Source organism: Natator depressus, chromosome 14 (genome assembly GCF_965152275.1).
Source record: "Natator depressus isolate rNatDep1 chromosome 14, rNatDep2.hap1, whole genome shotgun sequence".
NCBI classification, from domain to species: domain Eukaryota; kingdom Metazoa; phylum Chordata; order Testudines; family Cheloniidae; genus Natator; species Natator depressus.
Window position 1 is genome coordinate 19034194 of NC_134247.1, and position 18902 is coordinate 19053095.

Below are 18902 nucleotides of genomic sequence, written 5' to 3' on the forward strand. Positions count from 1 at the left end.
AAGTCTGATGCCTTCTCCTTTTTTTAAAACCTTACTACTGAAGCACATTCTCTAGTCCTTATAAGCTGCCTTAAAGCTTCACTCCGCAATGTAATGACTTAGGACAAGACAAGACTGCATGATTTGTAAAATGGAAAGGGGGAAATAAAGTTCTGCTCAGATTTTCTTCATTTACAAGAAGGCAAGAAAAAGTAACTGGTTCAGGTCTGCCAAAGGTTACTATAAAAGTTTATTCCTTTTCCTAAGCTTAATTTGCTGCTGAGTGAAAACAAGCACATCCTTCAAGAGACGGAAATCTGCTTCCTGTTTATCAAAACCAACCCACATTTTCTAGCTCATCTTGAACAAGTCTTCTTCCCTTTCCAACCCAAAGATAACAAATAGGGCCAAATTCTGGAGTTCAAGTCAATGCAGAATTTGCATCACTAGTTTCATGTCTTTGTGAGCCATCATCTGGCCATAGTAGCTTCTGTTATTCTTTAAAAAAAAAAAATTAAAGCAATCAACTCATTCTATTTTAAAAAAATCAGGACCATCTGCAGTAACTATTTTCCTTGAATATGTGAAGACAGTCTTTATGCCGATTAAATATGCATGAAACACTAACTGTCCCACTGAGTGGACATCAGGTCCAAGGATTCATGGGCTTAGATTAATCCAAGACAGACAAAAAACTGGTCCAACAGAAGATGATCTGTGTTTTAATAATTGTCTTGCAATTATCCTCAAACCTGGAAAGTTTAGTTTAAAATACTTACCTGATATAAATCTGCTAAACAGATCTCAAAGAGCGTTATAACAAACAGCTTTATATGAAGAAAAGTAAATGTGGTCAGAAAAAAAAAAGCAAGCAGCTCCTTTTTTTTAAAAAAAAAATCATCTGCAGAGGGTTATAATAAACAGAGCACCTAGAAGCTGATTTCCCATGATGCGGATAGAAAAATGAAATTTAAAAAAGTAAATGAACTAAATTACCAGAATTACGTTAACTGATTTCACAGTAGTTCTGTTGCTTATTAATGCAGAGAGTTACATAGAAGTATCAGTTAATAAACAAGCCTATGAAAGCTCCTAGTACAGGAAATCAAAGTATTTCTACCTAAAGGAAGTTCCACTCATGCTCTGCATCAAGATGAACCACATGTAGCAGCTTAATTTGCCATTTATTTTATTTATATTATTGCTGATTTCAAAGAGATATAGTGGTGTGTCAGAGACTGGATCTATAACACCACCTCATTTCCCACCACCACCAAACACACGAGACCAGCATTACAGGTAAAGGACACTCATCGTTTAAGTTATAGGCATAGCAGAATGAGCAGAAGGGTTAAATGTATTATAATAAAAGTTGAAAAATATGGGGGGTTGCAAAAGCCATGAACAAAATAGTAAATAAGTCTCTCAGTGGGAACAGGACACAATCTCCCACTTTATCCTAGCCGCCCTCTCAGATTCAGCTGTATGTACAGTGGGAAGTACAAGTTATTTTTTAGGGTCTGATCCAACACCCATTGAAGTTAACAGGAATCTTTCCATTCACTTTGGTGAACTTTGGATCAAGCCTTTAAGACCACAAGCAAACGTGACAAAATAATCCATCTATGGGGCTGATAACCTAGGACAGGACATTTATGCAGAGCAGGCAGCATGTTTTGCTGAATGCTTTAAACAGTCCCAGGTCTCCCTTCCTCCCCTACATATACACTACATTCATGTAGCCTCCATCATCTGACCACAGCAAGTTGGTAAATATGCATTTACAGGACAGCAACGTTCTGATCTTCTCCCCACGAAAACAATCTTCTATTCACTGACTCACTTTGTGATAGTAAATTAACTTTGTGCGTGCTGAAATCAATTGTCTACCCAAGTGCCATGAATCAGATATCCCCTTTTACAGGTGGAGATGTTCTCTAGAGTCATACAAATGCAACTTCTCTGACTATACATTACGCAAACAAAGGAAATTAAAGTAGTTTATCCAGAAGCTAGCACATCACTTCAATGAATCAATCTACTTTGTGCACTGGTTTTAAAATCATTCTGCTTGGCCTACAATCTTTCCATTACAATCAACTTCCCATGCCTCAAACCTGACCTTCAGACTTTGCAACATGTATCAAACCCATACTTAAACCTTTTGCTCCTGTTCTCCTTGCTGCCATTCCAGGTAGTTTCTATATATTTTAATCTATAAATTCTTTTGAGACTATAGAGAGCCTTCTATCTACAACCATACTATATTGCAGCTCTATTTAAAAAACTCTTGTCAAGGCAAACAAATCCTTGAATTTTCCAAAATGAAAATCATGGTATCTTGCCCCTATTTCACCATTGCATTTGCTCAGGATGTATTCCCACTTTGCTCGGACACAATGGAAATAGCTTTGCTAGCACAGATGACATCTGATGAGCATGAAACCAAGTCAATAGTAGAAAGAAAAGTAGAAAACTCCCCATAATTTCTGTTGACAGCAACCCTTGTGCATTTTCACATAATGAGTCATGGATGATGCTGAAATACATATGACAGATTTAGGGAAGAAAAGTGTTGTAGCACAGTTATAGGAAAGGGGGTAGTGAAATCTACTCTGTACTAAATTAGAGAAACAATGGGGCATATTTCCCATTTCTCTTTGTCTGAAGAGAAATGGGAAAAACAATAGTGAGGCTAGAGTCTAAGAAAAAAAAAATACTTCAAATTAACCTCCTTTTTAAGTTTGGAGCCTACAGCACTGGCATCATGGAGAAGTATGTGACAAGGCCTTCTGCACATTGGAGTCTCACAAGGGCTGGAGAGAAGAAATAAAAAGCAGAGATTCCCCAGGGTCGACCTGAGTTATGCCCTAAAAAGACGTTCAGTGCTGACAGATTACTACATCTCTCTCACAATCTGAATCACAGACTGAAATTCATGCGTGTATGTATGCTTGCTTCCTTGAATCTGTAAATAACTCTCTCATTTCTTTTTCCTAGCTAAAAAACCTTTAGTTAATGTATTACGTGATTGGCTACAAGTATTGTCTTTGGTGTAAGATCTAAGGCACAACTGATCTGGAGTAAGTGGCTGGTCTCTTCGGACTGGAAAACACCTGAATATTCTGTGGTTTTTGGTATATGTGACCATTTATCACTAAGTCCAGCTTGCCTGGGTGGCAAGATAGACTGGAGGGCCCAAGGGCACTGTCTGCGACTTCATGGTAAGACTGTTACAATGATCTAGGAGTTCACATTTGTTATGGGGTTGGTAAAATCCAATTATAGAACATACCACCAGTTGGGGGTGTCTACCCTGAGGTTGGCACTCTCAGTCGTGAGCCACTCCCAACAGCATGACAATGGGTAAGGTAATAAATACTCTTTGGCTTTCACTCAATTCTTTGCACATCTACACTCTGACAAGTTTTTAAAAACACAATTTGGTGTAACTTGGTGTAATTTTCTTCTAATGCCATGGATGGGGAGCGCTTTTAAACCAAGGATGCATATTCCAAGGTCTCCATTCTGGATAAAGATACAGACAGAAAGAGTCAAACAAGAAGAATTACTATCTTGAAAGCTAGAGGATAAAGCATGAGGGCACAGAAATTATAATTCATTCTGAAGCAGCGGCTATTTTGACACAGCCAGTTTAAAAACCAGCCTTCTCGAATGTCTGCTCTTGTTTGTTACTGTGGTAATCAGTAACACTCAGATGTGCATTTTATTTAGCTAGTGCTCTCCAGAGTGTATTTTTAAACAGGCCTGGATAGGCAAATGGAAGTAATAAAGATAAATGCTCCTCAAGATAGCATACAACAATCCATTAAAGATATATGCTACTGGAGTCGTGATTAAAGAGGAACAAAAGCATTTAACAATATATTTTGTTTGTGACTTGTCTCTGGCAGGTTGAAACATTCTCTATACCAACTAAGGAGTCCATAATCACTAGCTGCTGCTTTATTCCCCAAGTGGGAGGGGCAAAAATGTGAAGTACTTATACAATTCTTATAAATTCCAGTTTGTTTGGAATAGGGAAATACATAAAAAAGAAACCCCATCAATTAATCAGGTTATTTCTACAGGCTGGGAAGGAAAAAGAGAGTATTATGGTTATTTCTAAATTCTACTAATATGGTGACAGGGGTTGGGGAGTTTATACATAGATAGGATTAGATAAAATCTAAAATACTTTTCATGTATAAAAACATCATAGCTCATCTCTAAGACGATGGTATCTAGAAAGCCAAGTCAGACAAAGATTAGCCATTTAAAGTGGTCAAGTTAAACCAGGCAAAACTACCAGAGTGATACAACTCCAATCCAACTTCAACAGACAAGTCATTAACAAGGCAAAACAAACTTTGATCAGCATCCATAGGAACTTAATGACAGAGCTATACAAATATTTTTTTTTTCCATACACACAGTGAAATACATTTTTTTTTAAAGTTTGTCTTGGGTCAAACACAGTGTTTTGTTCAACCCAAAATAAAATATTTCATTTCCATTTCAAGTATTTTTAGGTGAATTTAAAAAAAAAATTTTTTTAAACAAAGTCATTGCAAATTCAAAAACTGAAAATGTTTCATTCCAAAAATGTCAAAACTAAATGTTTAAACTTTTTGGAAAATTTTTCATTTATTTGATGTAACAATTTGGTGAACCCACAACAAATTTGCAAAGTGCTACGGTCAACCCAAACCTGCATTTTTCTGCAAAGAAGTTTCACCTGAGAAAAAAAAAAATTCATCCAGCTCTACCTAACAATAATACTTTAGCCACTAGGGGGAGCTCATATTCTTCCATAATGACAACAGAAATACACTGAGAATTACAAGATAAAGTTAAATAAATTTGGAATACAAAATTTTCAAACCAAGTCTGCTCTGCAGTTCATGTCAAGATCTACAGTTACACAAAATTCCATGAAAATCAGAATTAATTTACTATGAACATTCAGCAAAGTAGTAAAAAGGCTTGTTCCTAAATGTTGGCTATACATGTCTTCAGAGATAGGAAACGTATTAAAACATGCTGTGCCAGTCAAGTTAGTGAGTCAATCTGTATAAAAGATTAAACACCATCACCACAAGGCATGTTCCGTTACAGCAATATTTCATATTATGGCCCTGTAAAAAGAGAGTGTTACTTATCTAGCCAGACAACCAGAACACTCAAGAGCCTTTTCCCCTTTAACTATTTCTGTGTCTTGATCTACCCTCTCATCATCATTTGAAGCTCAGTCCCAAACAATACAACAGGACAGGACTCCCTTCATATATGTTACAATATATATATATCCTAAAACACTCATGAAACAGGGCCTAGAGCTAAAACGCATTAGACCTCCACCAACGTGCCTCAGTGCTGTGTCTCCAGCCTCTGGATTCAGGTAGAGCACCTTCTTTTCTGGTTGCATTAGTAGATCAGCTGGATGGGCCTATCTGGGACAGGAGTTTCTCACTGTTAGCATGGGAGAGGTAGGAAATCTTGTGGGATTGAGAACATTTTGTTAACATGGCATCTCATAACAAAAGGGCAACTCAGAAAAAAAATGAAGTTATATTTTTGGTTCACTCTCCAATTACTGAATGCCTTTACCGGTATAACTGGAAATCCTCCTCTGTAAAGACTTCTTGAATTTTATCCCCAAAGTATCTACAAAAACAAGAGAGAGTCTAAGAAGAGGGATTATGAACTCGATTGTTTGACATTACCAATCTGCATCTTCTCATCTGCATCCCCCATCTATGCTTCATCTTTTCCACAAATATTCAATAAATTAAACTTGATACAAAAGCCCCACAAACCTTCCCACTGTTTGAATGTGATGATTAAAGAGATGCTCAGCTCCTAAAGTGTTGTTCTAAGATGTTACTAAAATAAAAAGGGACCCAAACTCAATAAATATTGATAGCATTTACCAGGCAAAGAAAATATTCCTTAAAATAAGAATACAGATTTCTCCCATGTAAAAGGCTGGTGCAAAACCCTGTGTTTCTTCTACTATTGATATAGCTATGGACTTAGAACTGCACAAGAGTAATTTGTTATCCAGTATTACACAAAGGTAAATCTTACAAATGAAATTACTAATAGCTTCCTAAGAGCCCAGTTCAATAACAATTATGTCAGATTTGGTGCCACAGAAGCTTTTACAGGGTCTAAGAAACTATTGACAATCTATCAAATCCCTAATACATGAGTCCTTATGCACTTTGAGAAGGTAGAACACCCAAGTTGTGCAGGAGGCTAAAGGAGAGACAGTAAATCATTGTCCCACTTTACCTGTACAGATTAACAAAATGCTTCCCCACTGAAAGAGCTCCAGAGTGCAAATCCAAGATTGAAGCCTGGGAAAGGAGACAGAAGTAAAAAGGGGTAGGGGGGAGGAAAACACACTGATAAGCATGGAAAAGCTTATGCCCTTATTTTAAATCATCTTTCTCACAAACTATCTTCATTGAATGCTGTTTCCCTCACTCTTCTGAACAGAATTATTTGTTCCCCAACAGTCAGATACACAATGCTAAATGCTATTCTCTTGTAGGGCTTTCATTTAGATACCAAATTGATAGGAGCCTTAGAAAGAGAAGGCATTGGATTGGGACTCCAGAGATTCAAGTTCAAACCTGGTCTTGCCACAGACTTCTTGCACGATCTTGGGCAAGTCAGTCTCTCTGTGTCTCAAACCCTCATTTGAAAAACGGAGATACTTCCTCTTACTCACAGTGGCACTGAGAGTATTAATTCATTAATGTTTGTGAGGCACTCAGATATCAGTGATGTGGGCCATAAGTACCTAGACAGAGAAGCATTGGTATCTATCCTCTCCATACCTTTTCTTCAGTTAAACCTTTTCTTTTCCCTCCCCTCAAAACAACAGCAAATTTTATTTCCCAGGAGCCTCTCCCACACCTCACTCACATTGATAATACTGTAAAATTAAACAGAGAAAATCTGTTTAAGACAACAGTTATTGATGTGAAGCCAAAAAGTTAAATCCTCCTAGAGCCAATGGTAACTATTGCATTTCTAACATTTTAGTTATTAAAAATAAAAGACCTAGAAGGTAACTACAATTTTTCTCCCCAATCCTGAAAATTCAATCTATTTCCTCAGTCTGAGTCAAGCCATCAGAAACTCAAAACAGATGATGCCGTCTCATCAGCTGTTGCCATTCCACTAGTATCTCAGGAAAATGTTAAACAGCAGCTTCTAAAGTTAGATATTTTTAAATCAGCAGGTCCAGATAACTTGCATCCAAGAGTTTTAAAAGAGGTAGCTGAGGAGCTCATTGGACCATGTGGAAGTATAACATTGTATAAGTATAATGTTGTATAAGGGGACATGCTGGATACATTGTATATGAGAGGGCATGCCAAAACATGTTACAAAGTATCTGAGGGAGCACACGTAGGGACAGTTAGCTTTTGAATGGAGAAGCAATTAAGATAGAGCCAGCACGTCTAAGAAGCAGGCATCAGAATGGAAGGTGTGAAGGGCAATTAGTTAAGTTAACTGGAAGCTGTTAAAGGAGATTGTTAAGGGTGGCAGGTAATTGAAGATACGTGACTGGTCTCAGGGATCTCGAAGGGTGGTGACTAAAATCTTTTTCTTCTTTTGACTGTAACTTCTCTGTAACTTGTTCTCCAAAAAACTGTATAAATTAAGAGACACAAGCCCCACTCGGGGGGCTCACTTCTAAATGTATTAGCAGAGCAGCTTTGCTAATAAAACAGAGTGGTCTGATAAATTGTGAGTCTGAGTCAAACTTTGACAACCATCAATGTTGATCTTCAACAGGTTTTAGTGCACCGGGTAAGTTCCAGAAGACTGGAAGAAAGCCAATGTTGTGCCAATATTTAAAAAGGGTAAATGGGATGACCCAGGTAATTATAGGCCTGTCAGTCTGACATCAATCCCAGACAAGGTAATGCGGCAGCTGACATGGGACTCAATTAATAAAGAATTAAAGAAGGGTAACACAATTAATGCCATTCAACATGGGTTTGTAGAAAAAACAGTATAAGTTAGTTTGACAGAATCTATCTTGTTGTTTGAGATTACAAGTTTGGTTGATAAATAATAATGGTGATGTCATTCATTCAGACTTCTGAAAGGTACCCGACTTGGGACCACACAACATTTCGATTAAAAACTAGAATGATATAAAATTAACATGGCACACATTAAATAGATTAAAAGCTGACTAACTGATAGGTCTCAAAATGTAATTATAAACAAGGAATCACCATTGGATGGATGTGTTTCTAGGGGGGTCCCGACAAGGATCCGCTCTTGGCCCTACACTATTTAGCATTTTTATTAATGACCTGGATGAAAAAGTCATCACTGATAACGGTTGCAGATGACAAAAATTGGGGGAGTAGTAAATACTGAAGAGGACAGGTCACTGATACAGAGTGATTTAGATCGCTTGGTAAACCAAAAGCAAGTAAACAACGTGCGTTTTAATATGTCTAAATGTAAATGTATACGTCTAAGAACAAAGAATGTAGGACATACTTACTAGATGGGGGACTCTATCCTGGGAAGCAGTGACTCTGAAAAAGATTTGCGGGTCATGGTAGATAATCAGCTGAACATGAGTTACCAGTGTGATGCTGTGGCCAAGAGGGCTAATGTAATCCTTGGATTCAAAAACTGCGACATCTCAGGTAGCAGTAGAAAGGTTATTTTACCTCTATATTTGATACTGGTGTAACCAGTGCTGGAATACTGTGTCCAGTTCTGGTGCCCATAGTTCAAGAAGAATGTTAATAAATTGGAGAGAGTTCAGCAAAGAGAATGATTAAAGGGTTAAAAAACATGCCTCGTAATGCTAGACTCAAAAAAAGCTCAATCTTTTTAAGCTTAAAGAGAAGATTAAAAGGATGACTTGAACACAGTTTATATGTACATGGGGAATGAAGTATTTGATAATGGCTCTTCAGTCTAGCAGAGAAAGGTATAACACTATCCAATGGCTTGGAGCTAAAGCTAGACAAAAATCAAACCGGAAAGAAGATGTAAATATTTAAGTGAGGATAATTAACCATTGGAACAACTCAAAGGTTCAATGTGGATTCTCCACTGGTAATTTTTATATCAAGATTTACTTCTAAATCAGAATACGTTTAGCCTGCATCAGCTGAACCTGATTTAAAAACAAGAAGGGTTGGGGGGAGGGATACCTCAGTGGTTTGAGCATTGGCCTCCTAAACCCAGGGTTGTCAGTTCAATCCTTGAGGGCGCCATTTAGGGATCTGGGCCAAAAATTGGGGATTGGTCCTGCTTTGAGCAGGGGGTTGGACTAGATGACCTCCTGAGGTCCCTTCCAACCCCGATATTCTATGATACTTTGCATTTATTCTATGATGATTCTATGACTCAACTAATGTAATTTTCAGTGTAGGCAGGGGTCCAACTGGCAAGAGATAGTTAAATGAGCTGACATCCTTTGATGTGTAACATTCTTAAATATTCTCACCATGGAATCCTGCCCTTTTCAACGTGATACATACATGGTCTCTTTGCTACCTGTGTGACAGGACTTGTGACCACTCAAGTTGTTTGGATAGGTCACAGGCAATAATGGTCATACCACTAGGTGATCTGTCCATACACAATGTAAACTCCATCTTTCCAGCAGGATACATCCTAGTGCTCTAGTGGCCCTTCTTCATTAGGCAAGATTCCACATTTTTATCATTACATGTTATTTGAAGTACAAAGATGCCATATCTAGATGACTGAGCTATCTAGAGGCAGCATGGGATATGGATACACAAGACTGCTGACCAGTCTAAGCTAACAATGCAGCTGCAGGGTTTCCCCAGCCTCATGGCAAGGTTTTGCATCACTCACCGTTCCTCTGGGACCATGCTTGGCAAGGACATCGCTAATAGCCACATGCAGCCTCTTAGCCAGAAAGCGTTGCTGCAACCAGGAGGCTTTGAATGCTCGGGGCTGAAATGGGGGAATCCCAATGGATTCTGCTTCAGTCCCCACAATGAGGAAATATCCTTCTTCCACCATCCATCCGTGTGTTTTCCCCAGTCTCTTAAAGTGCATACATTATCAAGCTATTAAAATGGACATGGCCTGGAGTGCGCAGACCCCTCCTCTCTTGTCGCCCCCAAAAGCATTTAGAGGACTAATGCAGGCAAGTCATCCTACATCAAAAGTCACCCAAGGAGAGCTCCTGTAATAAGCTTTACTCAAACCTCAGTGTAATACTCTTATTTAAGACCTCAACTTCTGTGCAACAATCTAAGGTACAGCCATAATTGTGAAGTTGCTACAGAAGCTCTGTAATGGTTGTAAGCATTTTTATAGACAAGACCAGGAAATGTTATAACCAGGAATGGCAGGACATATAGTTAACTAAGTAGGTTTAATTTAAAAAACTCCTTTGCTTCCCAACTTCAATTTACCTTAAGCATTCATTCAAAATACCAATTTTCCTCTTGCTTCCTGAAGCAGCATGGGCTTGCAGCAATGCAGGGGATCCAAAATGATCAGTCCTGCGAATGAAAAGGCAGCGGATGGGCTCCCAAAAAAAGAAAGATATCCATAGCTGGGAAGATAATGGCTGCAATATGAAGCCTGGAAAGGCAGATGGAGGAGACTGAAAAGAAGCAGGGAAGGGAATGAATAGCCCTCAGCACTGCCTTAGAGAGGGAAAAGAGATTGAATGCCAGAGGCATGTAAGGGCTCAATTATACATATACACAGGGCTTCTATTGGTTCAATTGCAGTCCTGAAAAGAAGCTGAATCACAGCTATTTTCACATAAAGCCATCTGAGAACATTAGGCACTTATTGGCCTTTCAGCACCAATTTTTACACTTGGGAAGTTAGCGTGGAGGAAGACTATGGCAACACTACACCCAAACAAATCTCAGCACATCACACCTCACTTTAGCTCAACACGCCCAGCATGAAAGCCTTGATAAAGCTTGTACAGAGATGGCAGAACAACTGCTAACACTTTCCACCCACCTTTTAAGAGTGATTATAATAGAACAATTTCCCTTCTGCCATTGAACAGAATTTCTACTGGAAGATTCTGGACTTCCCTTAAAAGAATGAAGCACAAATTTAGACATCTTCATATCCCCAAGCCTTGTTAGTAGTTTCTTTGTCTATCATCCTCATATGGGGAGACAACATTTAACTGGGATTAGCAGAAAGATCAAGACAGGTTGCGAAAGGTGTAGGCAGGCAGGCATCAAGTAGAGCCAATTTTAGCACTTTCAGAGAATAAAGAAGCACCTCAGAGGTGATCAGTTCAGCTTTCAGAGCTAGAAAAAGAGTTGGTGGAGTGTGCTTGAGCAGGCGAGCCATGGAAACAACAGGTTTCAGAGTAGCAGCCGTGTTAGTCTGTATTCGCAAAAAGAAAAGGAGTACTTGTGGCACCTTAGAGACTAACCAATTTATTTGAGCATAAGCTTTCGTGAGCTACAGCTCACTTCATCGGATGCATTCATGGAAACAACAGTGAGCCAGCAGTGGAAGAATCCAGACAATTCCCTCTAATCGACAAGAGAAAGGAATAGTCCAGGCAACAGCAGGATATAACTGGGAGGGACATAAAGCAAGATGGAAGATGTACACTGCCAAAAGTGATGTGGCAGCTACTTACAAAGGGGTAGTAAGATGCTTAATATACGTGAAGAACCAATTTGTGACCTGCAGGCAATGTAAGGGACAAGAAATGGGGAAGAGTAGTGTTTATAGGATGCAGAGTCCCTGCCCCATCTCTGGGAAATAAAGAGCTAACAGCAACTCAGGGGCTATAAAAAGATACTCCAGGGCCATGAACCAGGAACAGAGAGGCAACTATGGGAGGAAAAGAGACTGCTCTCTGGTGTCTCTGCACAAATGCCAATAGCACCAGTAATCAACAGGATGAGTTTAATTTACGTTGGAGAAAAGTTATGAGAACAGTAATTACGGAGCCATGAAGGAATGAATCACAACTGGAACATTAAACACAAGTGGGAACACAGTGTAAGGGAGGCATAGAAAAGCCAAGGTCACTGTCTTTGTAGAGAAGCAACTAAAAACTAAATGAAGGCAAGTGGCAATCACGCCAACAAGAATGACAATAAAATAAAAGAATGATGAGCATAGCTATTTGAGAATCAGTCTGTAGGGAAATTAATCATGGTTCAGAAGCAGCACATAAGTGGGTGAGGTTCTCTGGTCTGTGTCATGCAGGAGGTCAGGAAAAATGATCTTAATTGTCCCTTCCAGCCTTAAAATCTATGAATATTTATCCATGAATCATTACTGAGGGAGACAGGAGAAAAAGCTTAGCACCATAACTTGGTGACTTCAGCAATTCAGAAGTTTGCTGGGAATTTCTTAACATATGAGGGTGGAAAAGTCAAGTCTTACACTTAAAATTCACCAACAGAGGGGAAAAGGATAACAGACATAAAGGGAGGAGAAACTGACAGGCCAGAGAACACCAATTCTTTGAGTTTAGTACAATAAGTCATGATATCGTGTCCAGCCAAAAAAATACCCTGAATCTCAGTGACTCCTGAACTAAAAGGCATGGCAGGCAATATCAGGTGTGTCTAGCTGTGAAAAAACAATGAAGGGGTATAGAAAGTTAAGAGAGCTGGAATAGAATCTACATCTTAATATGAAGCAACTCAAATCAGGAGGACAATTGCAAACTGTGGAGAGATCAGTTTGGCTAAAAAGAGGTCTAAAAAATTAAAAGGGAGGAAAAGGGTTTATATAAAAGATTTAAAAGTTAACAGCTATCCAAAGGACAATGTGCGCAACTGGACAGAGTCATCCAACACACCTTACAAGCCCTAAGAAAATTTAAGAAGCAGGCTAATTCAAATCCAGTCCAACATGTGTGCAGTTTTTTGGTAGGCAGAAAGAACAGGTAGATGAAATAAAGTGTAAAGCAGTCTCTAAACCATCAGGAAAAGAGGGGAGGATGAAAGGCTCTAATGAAATAAGACACTTTTGTCTGGACATCACCAACATCAGACACAATACCTCATAATCTGGCCTAACAGCTGAGAGCTTTTTGGCTAATGGTGTGGGAAATGCAAGCACAAGCATTAAGTGAGATGGAGCAAAAAGACAGGGCAAAGGTAGAGGAAAAAATGCTAAAGAGTAAGAAAGTGAGAGTTAAAGAACTTATGTCCATAGGCCTCCCCTCTACTGACATGAAAAAGGATGGAGTAAAGCTTCAGCAAATCATCATGAAGGCAGATGACTCAAAATCTCAGTCCACTGCAAAAAAAATAAGTCTGTGGTGAAAATAAATGAGATTGCATTTCAGTGGAGCTCTCTGGGTTAAGGGACCAGTGCGAGAATATGTCCTAGGATCAGGCCTGCAGTCAGGAGACCAGAAAACCCAAAGTTGGGGAGGAAGATGGGGGCTGAGGACACAGAGAACCCCAGGTTAGGAATAAAATCACTTTATGGCAGGACAATGAGGGTACCAACTTGATGCAATTCTTTGCAAATGACTCACTAAAGCTAGCAGCACTTGGATAAGGGACATTTACACTTGCTTCTTTCAAGTGAAGCAATCTGTTACCAATCTGCTGAAAAGCAAGAGCTGCCCCCAGCATTCAACATAATTTGAGTTGAAGCAGCCCACAGCCAAACTGTTTCTCTAATAGCTGCCAATCAAGATGATATGATTTCACATAAGGCAATTATCCTTCATGCTGAGAAGAGTCCCTTGTCCTCAGATAAATCAGTAATCCAGTGAATGCTCCCTTGGCCAATTCAAAGGGAATATATGTGCCTAACTTTATTCAAAACTGTGCCCAAATCAACTGTTACATCAACACAAAATACAGATCCACAACACAATGGTAGCTGATACAGTAATGAAAGAATGATGAGCTTTACACGAGCAGAGTTGGCATTCATTGACAATGAACTCAATGTTCCCTTCAGATACAATAATAAAATACTGCCTCAAAATGCGGGGCTGTGAGGAGGATTATACAGTGCTTTGATCACGTAACATACTATATAAATGCTAAGTGTTGTTACTATAGCATAAGTGGGAATACTTATGTAAAATGCAAGAGGTTCAGTGGGCTGCCCCATCATCTACTGCTCTATGAATTATTTTCAGAGCCCTCAGAACCTTCCTTTCACCTAATTAAAAAAAAAATCTTACAAAAAGTGACCAAGGAGGAACTAGGAAATAATTCCAGGTGTGGGATCTTGGGCACAATGTAAAACTAGATCTACAGCTGAAGTGAAGGCTGCCTTCTTCTGAAAGACAATCCAAATACCATTTCTATTTCTACCTAAACTTAGTATCAAGGAAAGCAACATATTTTGTGGGATGATGACAAAACAAAGGAGCTACTGACTCCACAATATATCTCAATCAGGTTCAAATATAATCTGGAAAAACTTTTAATGATTGCTCATACCTACAAGGAATCCCTGACTTTCTTGCTTTAGAATGTGTCTGTACATTAAATAAAGATGCTATGTGTTACTTGAAGCAAAGAAAGGTAGGTGATGTCAGATACTTTTACATCCTCTGCCATAAACTAGTGTACGTATATAAATGCTGAGCAAGGTTAGCATATGTTCTAAGGAATAGATTGGAACTGAGAAACCCCCCTGGACATTACATTCAGTTCCACAGTTGCATTAATTTATTCTACTGCCACCAAATCCATCTTCATTTCCATGCCGTCCACCCCCACAACACCCAGCTACGGATCAAAGTTGAAAATACTCATTGGGAAACGTTTGTTGATCATTATTTTCTATCTCGATTTAGACAATGGGTTTTTCATTATGCTCTCCAAATGGCTCAGCTCCACTCCCCAGGCTTTGGCTCCCAGCTCAGAACCTCCTTTCCTCCCAAGTGCACCAGGGAATAAGGAAGCTTGTAGCCATCTTATTTCCCCAGGCCTCAGCTACTGCACTCTTTTCCAGGATGCTTAGCTCATCAGCCCACATTTCTGTCTCCCCCATTCCCTGGCATTCCATCTCTCTCCCCCAACCCCAATACATTGCTACCTGGCTTCAAAAAACAGCATCAGAGACATGCACTGTAATCCAATTAACTCCCTACTGTGGGGAAATCTGCAGAACAAGACACAGCTACATGCAAATCCCAGCAGGGCAGCAAGACAGCTATAACATATGTTTTGGTTCATGTTTGAGGTTCTCTCTGCAACCACAAAGTCTAGAAATAAATTCATATTTTAATGAAAGCTGAGATTCTGGAGCACAATTCTGCAGCAGTGGGGTGAATTCTGTGGCAAATTCTACAATTACTAAATCGTGGGATACACAGGACCTTGAATAAGATGTTTCCTATCTTTTGTTACATGCTTTGGTAAGCAGTGAAATAATTAAGAATTTTGTCTTTTAAATTAGCATTGCTGGTATCTGAGTTAGAATCCATTGAAATGAAGCAGTTCACACCTGAGAGTTTTTGTTTCAGGGTCTCTGAAAAGTTGGGAAGGCATTTCTGCATTGGTTACACTCAGCTTGTGTTTTCAAGGTTTTCTTCACAACCATAAACTGGAGATTTATGGGGGAGGGTTAAAAATGAAAGCTGAGACTTTAGAGGACAAGTGAGAGGCCCGTTTACATTCCCTTAGACAGTTCTTTGCACCCCACCCACAGGGATACACCGACACTTGGGGAAATTGGCTTTAAAGCAAGAACCTTGTCTCTCAGGACCAAATCTTTCCATCTTTACTCAAACAAACCTCCCAATAATTTCAATGGGAACTTTGCTAAAGTAAGGATTACTGGGTTTTTGCCATTAGAGAAAAAGAAAATTTGTGTGGCAAAGGCTAGGTTCCAGATTAGTAGATTGGAATTGTATGATTGAATCATATTACATAGAAACAGACATCCAACAGAAGGAAACCTACATCCAGCACCTACTCATAAAAAGGGTGGACAGAAATGGGATACAGGAGGAAAACAAGCATTACACCAAGCTTTTCCTTGCTTTGACTAAAACAAGACAAAATGAAGTCACTTATTCAGTAGTTAATCAAACTATTAATTTTGTAGCTGCAACTATATTTCTACACTGCAAAGGACAAAGACAAATCCATAGATCTGAGACAGACATGATGATCTGAGTGCTTATGTAACTCACACACCTCCTTGGGTGTGGTGTTCTGCCCCATCTAGTGGCACCCAGACCACTTAGAGAGAGAGTTAAATGAGTCTGCTCTACAGCTTTAGCTAACAGCAAATTGGCTTTTAGCTCTTGTGGTAGAGGCTCATGCACTAGGCTCCAGAGGTCCCCGGTTCGATCCTGCCTGCTGACGACCGGAGTCTGTCGGCATTACACTGAAACAAAGTCTGCCTGAAAAATAAAGGAATCTTTGGTAAACATATCTTGCATTTCCACAGGTCTTTATATGTCACTCCACCTGTGCAAGGATTGTGGCTGGAGAGTTGTGGCACATGGTTAGTGAGAGAAACTGAAGGGAAAGTAAACTGGGATTACAAACAGCTGAAAAAAAGTCAGGAAAAATAAAGGCTACAATAGCCAAAAGTAGCATAAACTGCAGGAAAAAGCAAATGGTATTACTAGTCTGAGTAAATAAGGGCTTTTTTTAAACTTTAACATTTAACTCCTTCCCCTCCTAACTTCTCTTCTACCCTTCCAAAACCTAGCCAATGTGTATTGCTAAAGATTCTATTCCTCACACAAATATGCTGAGGAATAAAGAGAGAGGGAAGAGAAATGAAAGGGAATGTATATCAAAGGAAGAGAATTGTTTTTAAACAGAATGTTTTTCAAAGGTCTTCTTGAGGCACCAAATATGTTTCATGTTACCCCAAAACTGATCTAAGTTTATTTTAGAGGCACAGTTTTGAAGAACCAGGAGTCAGAGGTCAATGCACCACTGCTGTAGTTAATAGCATCCATGTCCATAGCATACTACCGTGCACCAGACTGCAGAGTATAGCATGGGTGTTATATTTACAAACTGAACAACAGGGAATGAATAAGTTATAATGCAAATGCCATGATCTTTACTACTGAGAAAGACCAACATTTCCATGAGGAGATCTTGTCAAATCAGGGTGGAAACCAGAGGAATTATCCATCCTACTTCCTCCCCTTGTCCCCTCCCAAAAACGCATTTAAAACCTGAAAATCTTGCCTGGATAACAGAAGAATGTAAAAAGAAACAGGATGCTGCTCACCCCTCCATCAGATCCTCCCAAGGACAGTCCCCTCTCCGCTATTCTGCGGGTGAAACAACAGTCTCAAATTAGAACTACAGCAAGATCTCTTTGTCCTTAACAATATAATTTACAATGTACAGCTGTCAGATAAATATTAGCCAACACAACATATGTAATGTGCATTGGTGAAGAGAGTTGTCATTTGCTTGAAATCCTTATGATCTTGCAGTTACAAGTCACAAGCAGGCAAATAAACCCATGACACCAAGAAGGGTAGAACACTTGCTTGCAAGAAGGTGGCTGCAATGTGGGGCATTCTCAGCCCTCTTGCGGGAATCCCAAAGACGCTTATAAAAAATTTTTAAAAACCTGGCTTCCAAAGATATCCTGCCAAACAGGACTAATGTGAAGAGGCCTACATTTCGATTCTAAGGACAATAATACAAAATCTCTACATTATACTGGAGTATCAAAAACAAGAGACCGGAATTTGAAAGGGATGGACCTTTGACTCGGCTGTTGAACAAGCCATTACAATATGTGAGGACTGGGATCGATACTAATCACGCACCAGCATGGGGCTGGGAGACTAAAAGCTACGTCTACACTACAGACCTTACAGCGGCACAGCTGTACGGTCTCCCACGAAGCTGCTCTATGCTGGTGGGAGAGAGCTCTCTTTGCCGGCATAGTTAAACCACCCCCAACAAGCAGCAGTAGCTACATCAGCAGGAGAGAGTCTCCCACCGACATAACGCTGTCCACACCAGCACTTTTGTCCGTGAAACTTACGTCAGACGGGGGGGGGGGGGGGGGAGGAGAGGAAGGGAGTGTTTTTTTCACACCCCTGACCTACAAACGTTTTACTAACAAAAGTGCTAGTGTTGACAGCGCCTTAGAAGCAGTGTTCTCAGTCAACCCATAGTTTATAATACAGACCACATCACTCAGACAGCCCCTAGTGTTTGGTTACTGAAAGCAGTTGGTATTCAATTAGGCTGTTCACCTGCCCAGCTGTGTCAAGTTGAAGCATCTCTTAGCACTTGACCACAGCACCGCACACTGGCATCATAGAGGAAGCCATCTGCCTTACTGCATTTTGTTAGCTCTAGCTCATAGCTCACAACAGTTCATAGCTACTACTATGCACAGAAAGGAGATGGGTTACAAAAAATGGGGGAAAGTCTGATCGGGAACAATGGAGCAAATGAAAATCTCTAATTCAATCCAGGACAATCCCATATTTCCTTCCACTGGGACATGAGTCTTCCAACCTCCAGTGAATAAGACAGAGTCTGTTCCAGATGACTAGAGCAGCCAGTTCCAAAATAGAAAAAGACTTTGGAAAAGATTTTAGCACCCTGAACTGTTAGCCTTCGTCCTCAGCTAATGGCCTTTGAACCAATGACATGCTGTAAACACTTCCAATGTAATCCCACTTGCCTCTAGTCCAATGTGACTAAGGTAATTTTTTAAGGCCAAAAGAAAAATTACCTACGGATTCTTTCAGCTTCCTCCCTGGTGATTACTGCGTCTGTTATGCCTCTTCCACACTTTCTAGGAGTGCACCCTGGAGATGGACGATAAAAGGCAAAGACTACATTACAAAGAAGCACACACTGAATCTCAGTATCCCACCTTCCAATTTCTGTTCTCCTTGAAAGAAAAAATGTAACAGGATAAAAATATTTTGAAAACAGATTTCTTGACCTGATTACTACCAC

General features: G+C 39.7%; 1 protein-coding gene across 2 annotated transcripts in view; it reads right to left on the reverse strand.

The window, feature by feature from the left end:
* The window catches only part of OGFOD3 (2-oxoglutarate and iron dependent oxygenase domain containing 3), a 92106-nt gene that overhangs the window by 54929 nt on the left and 18275 nt on the right, over window positions 1-18902 (reverse strand). For both annotated transcript variants that reach the window (XM_074972006.1, XM_074972007.1), the window contains exons 3-6: window positions 18673-18748; window positions 17197-17239; window positions 6277-6341; window positions 5590-5646 (exon numbers count right to left, since the gene is read on the reverse strand). In XM_074972006.1, coding sequence (XP_074828107.1) covers window positions 5590-5646; window positions 6277-6341; window positions 17197-17239; window positions 18673-18748 — 241 coding nt within the window. The remainder of the gene's footprint in view (window positions 1-5589; window positions 5647-6276; window positions 6342-17196; window positions 17240-18672; window positions 18749-18902) is intronic.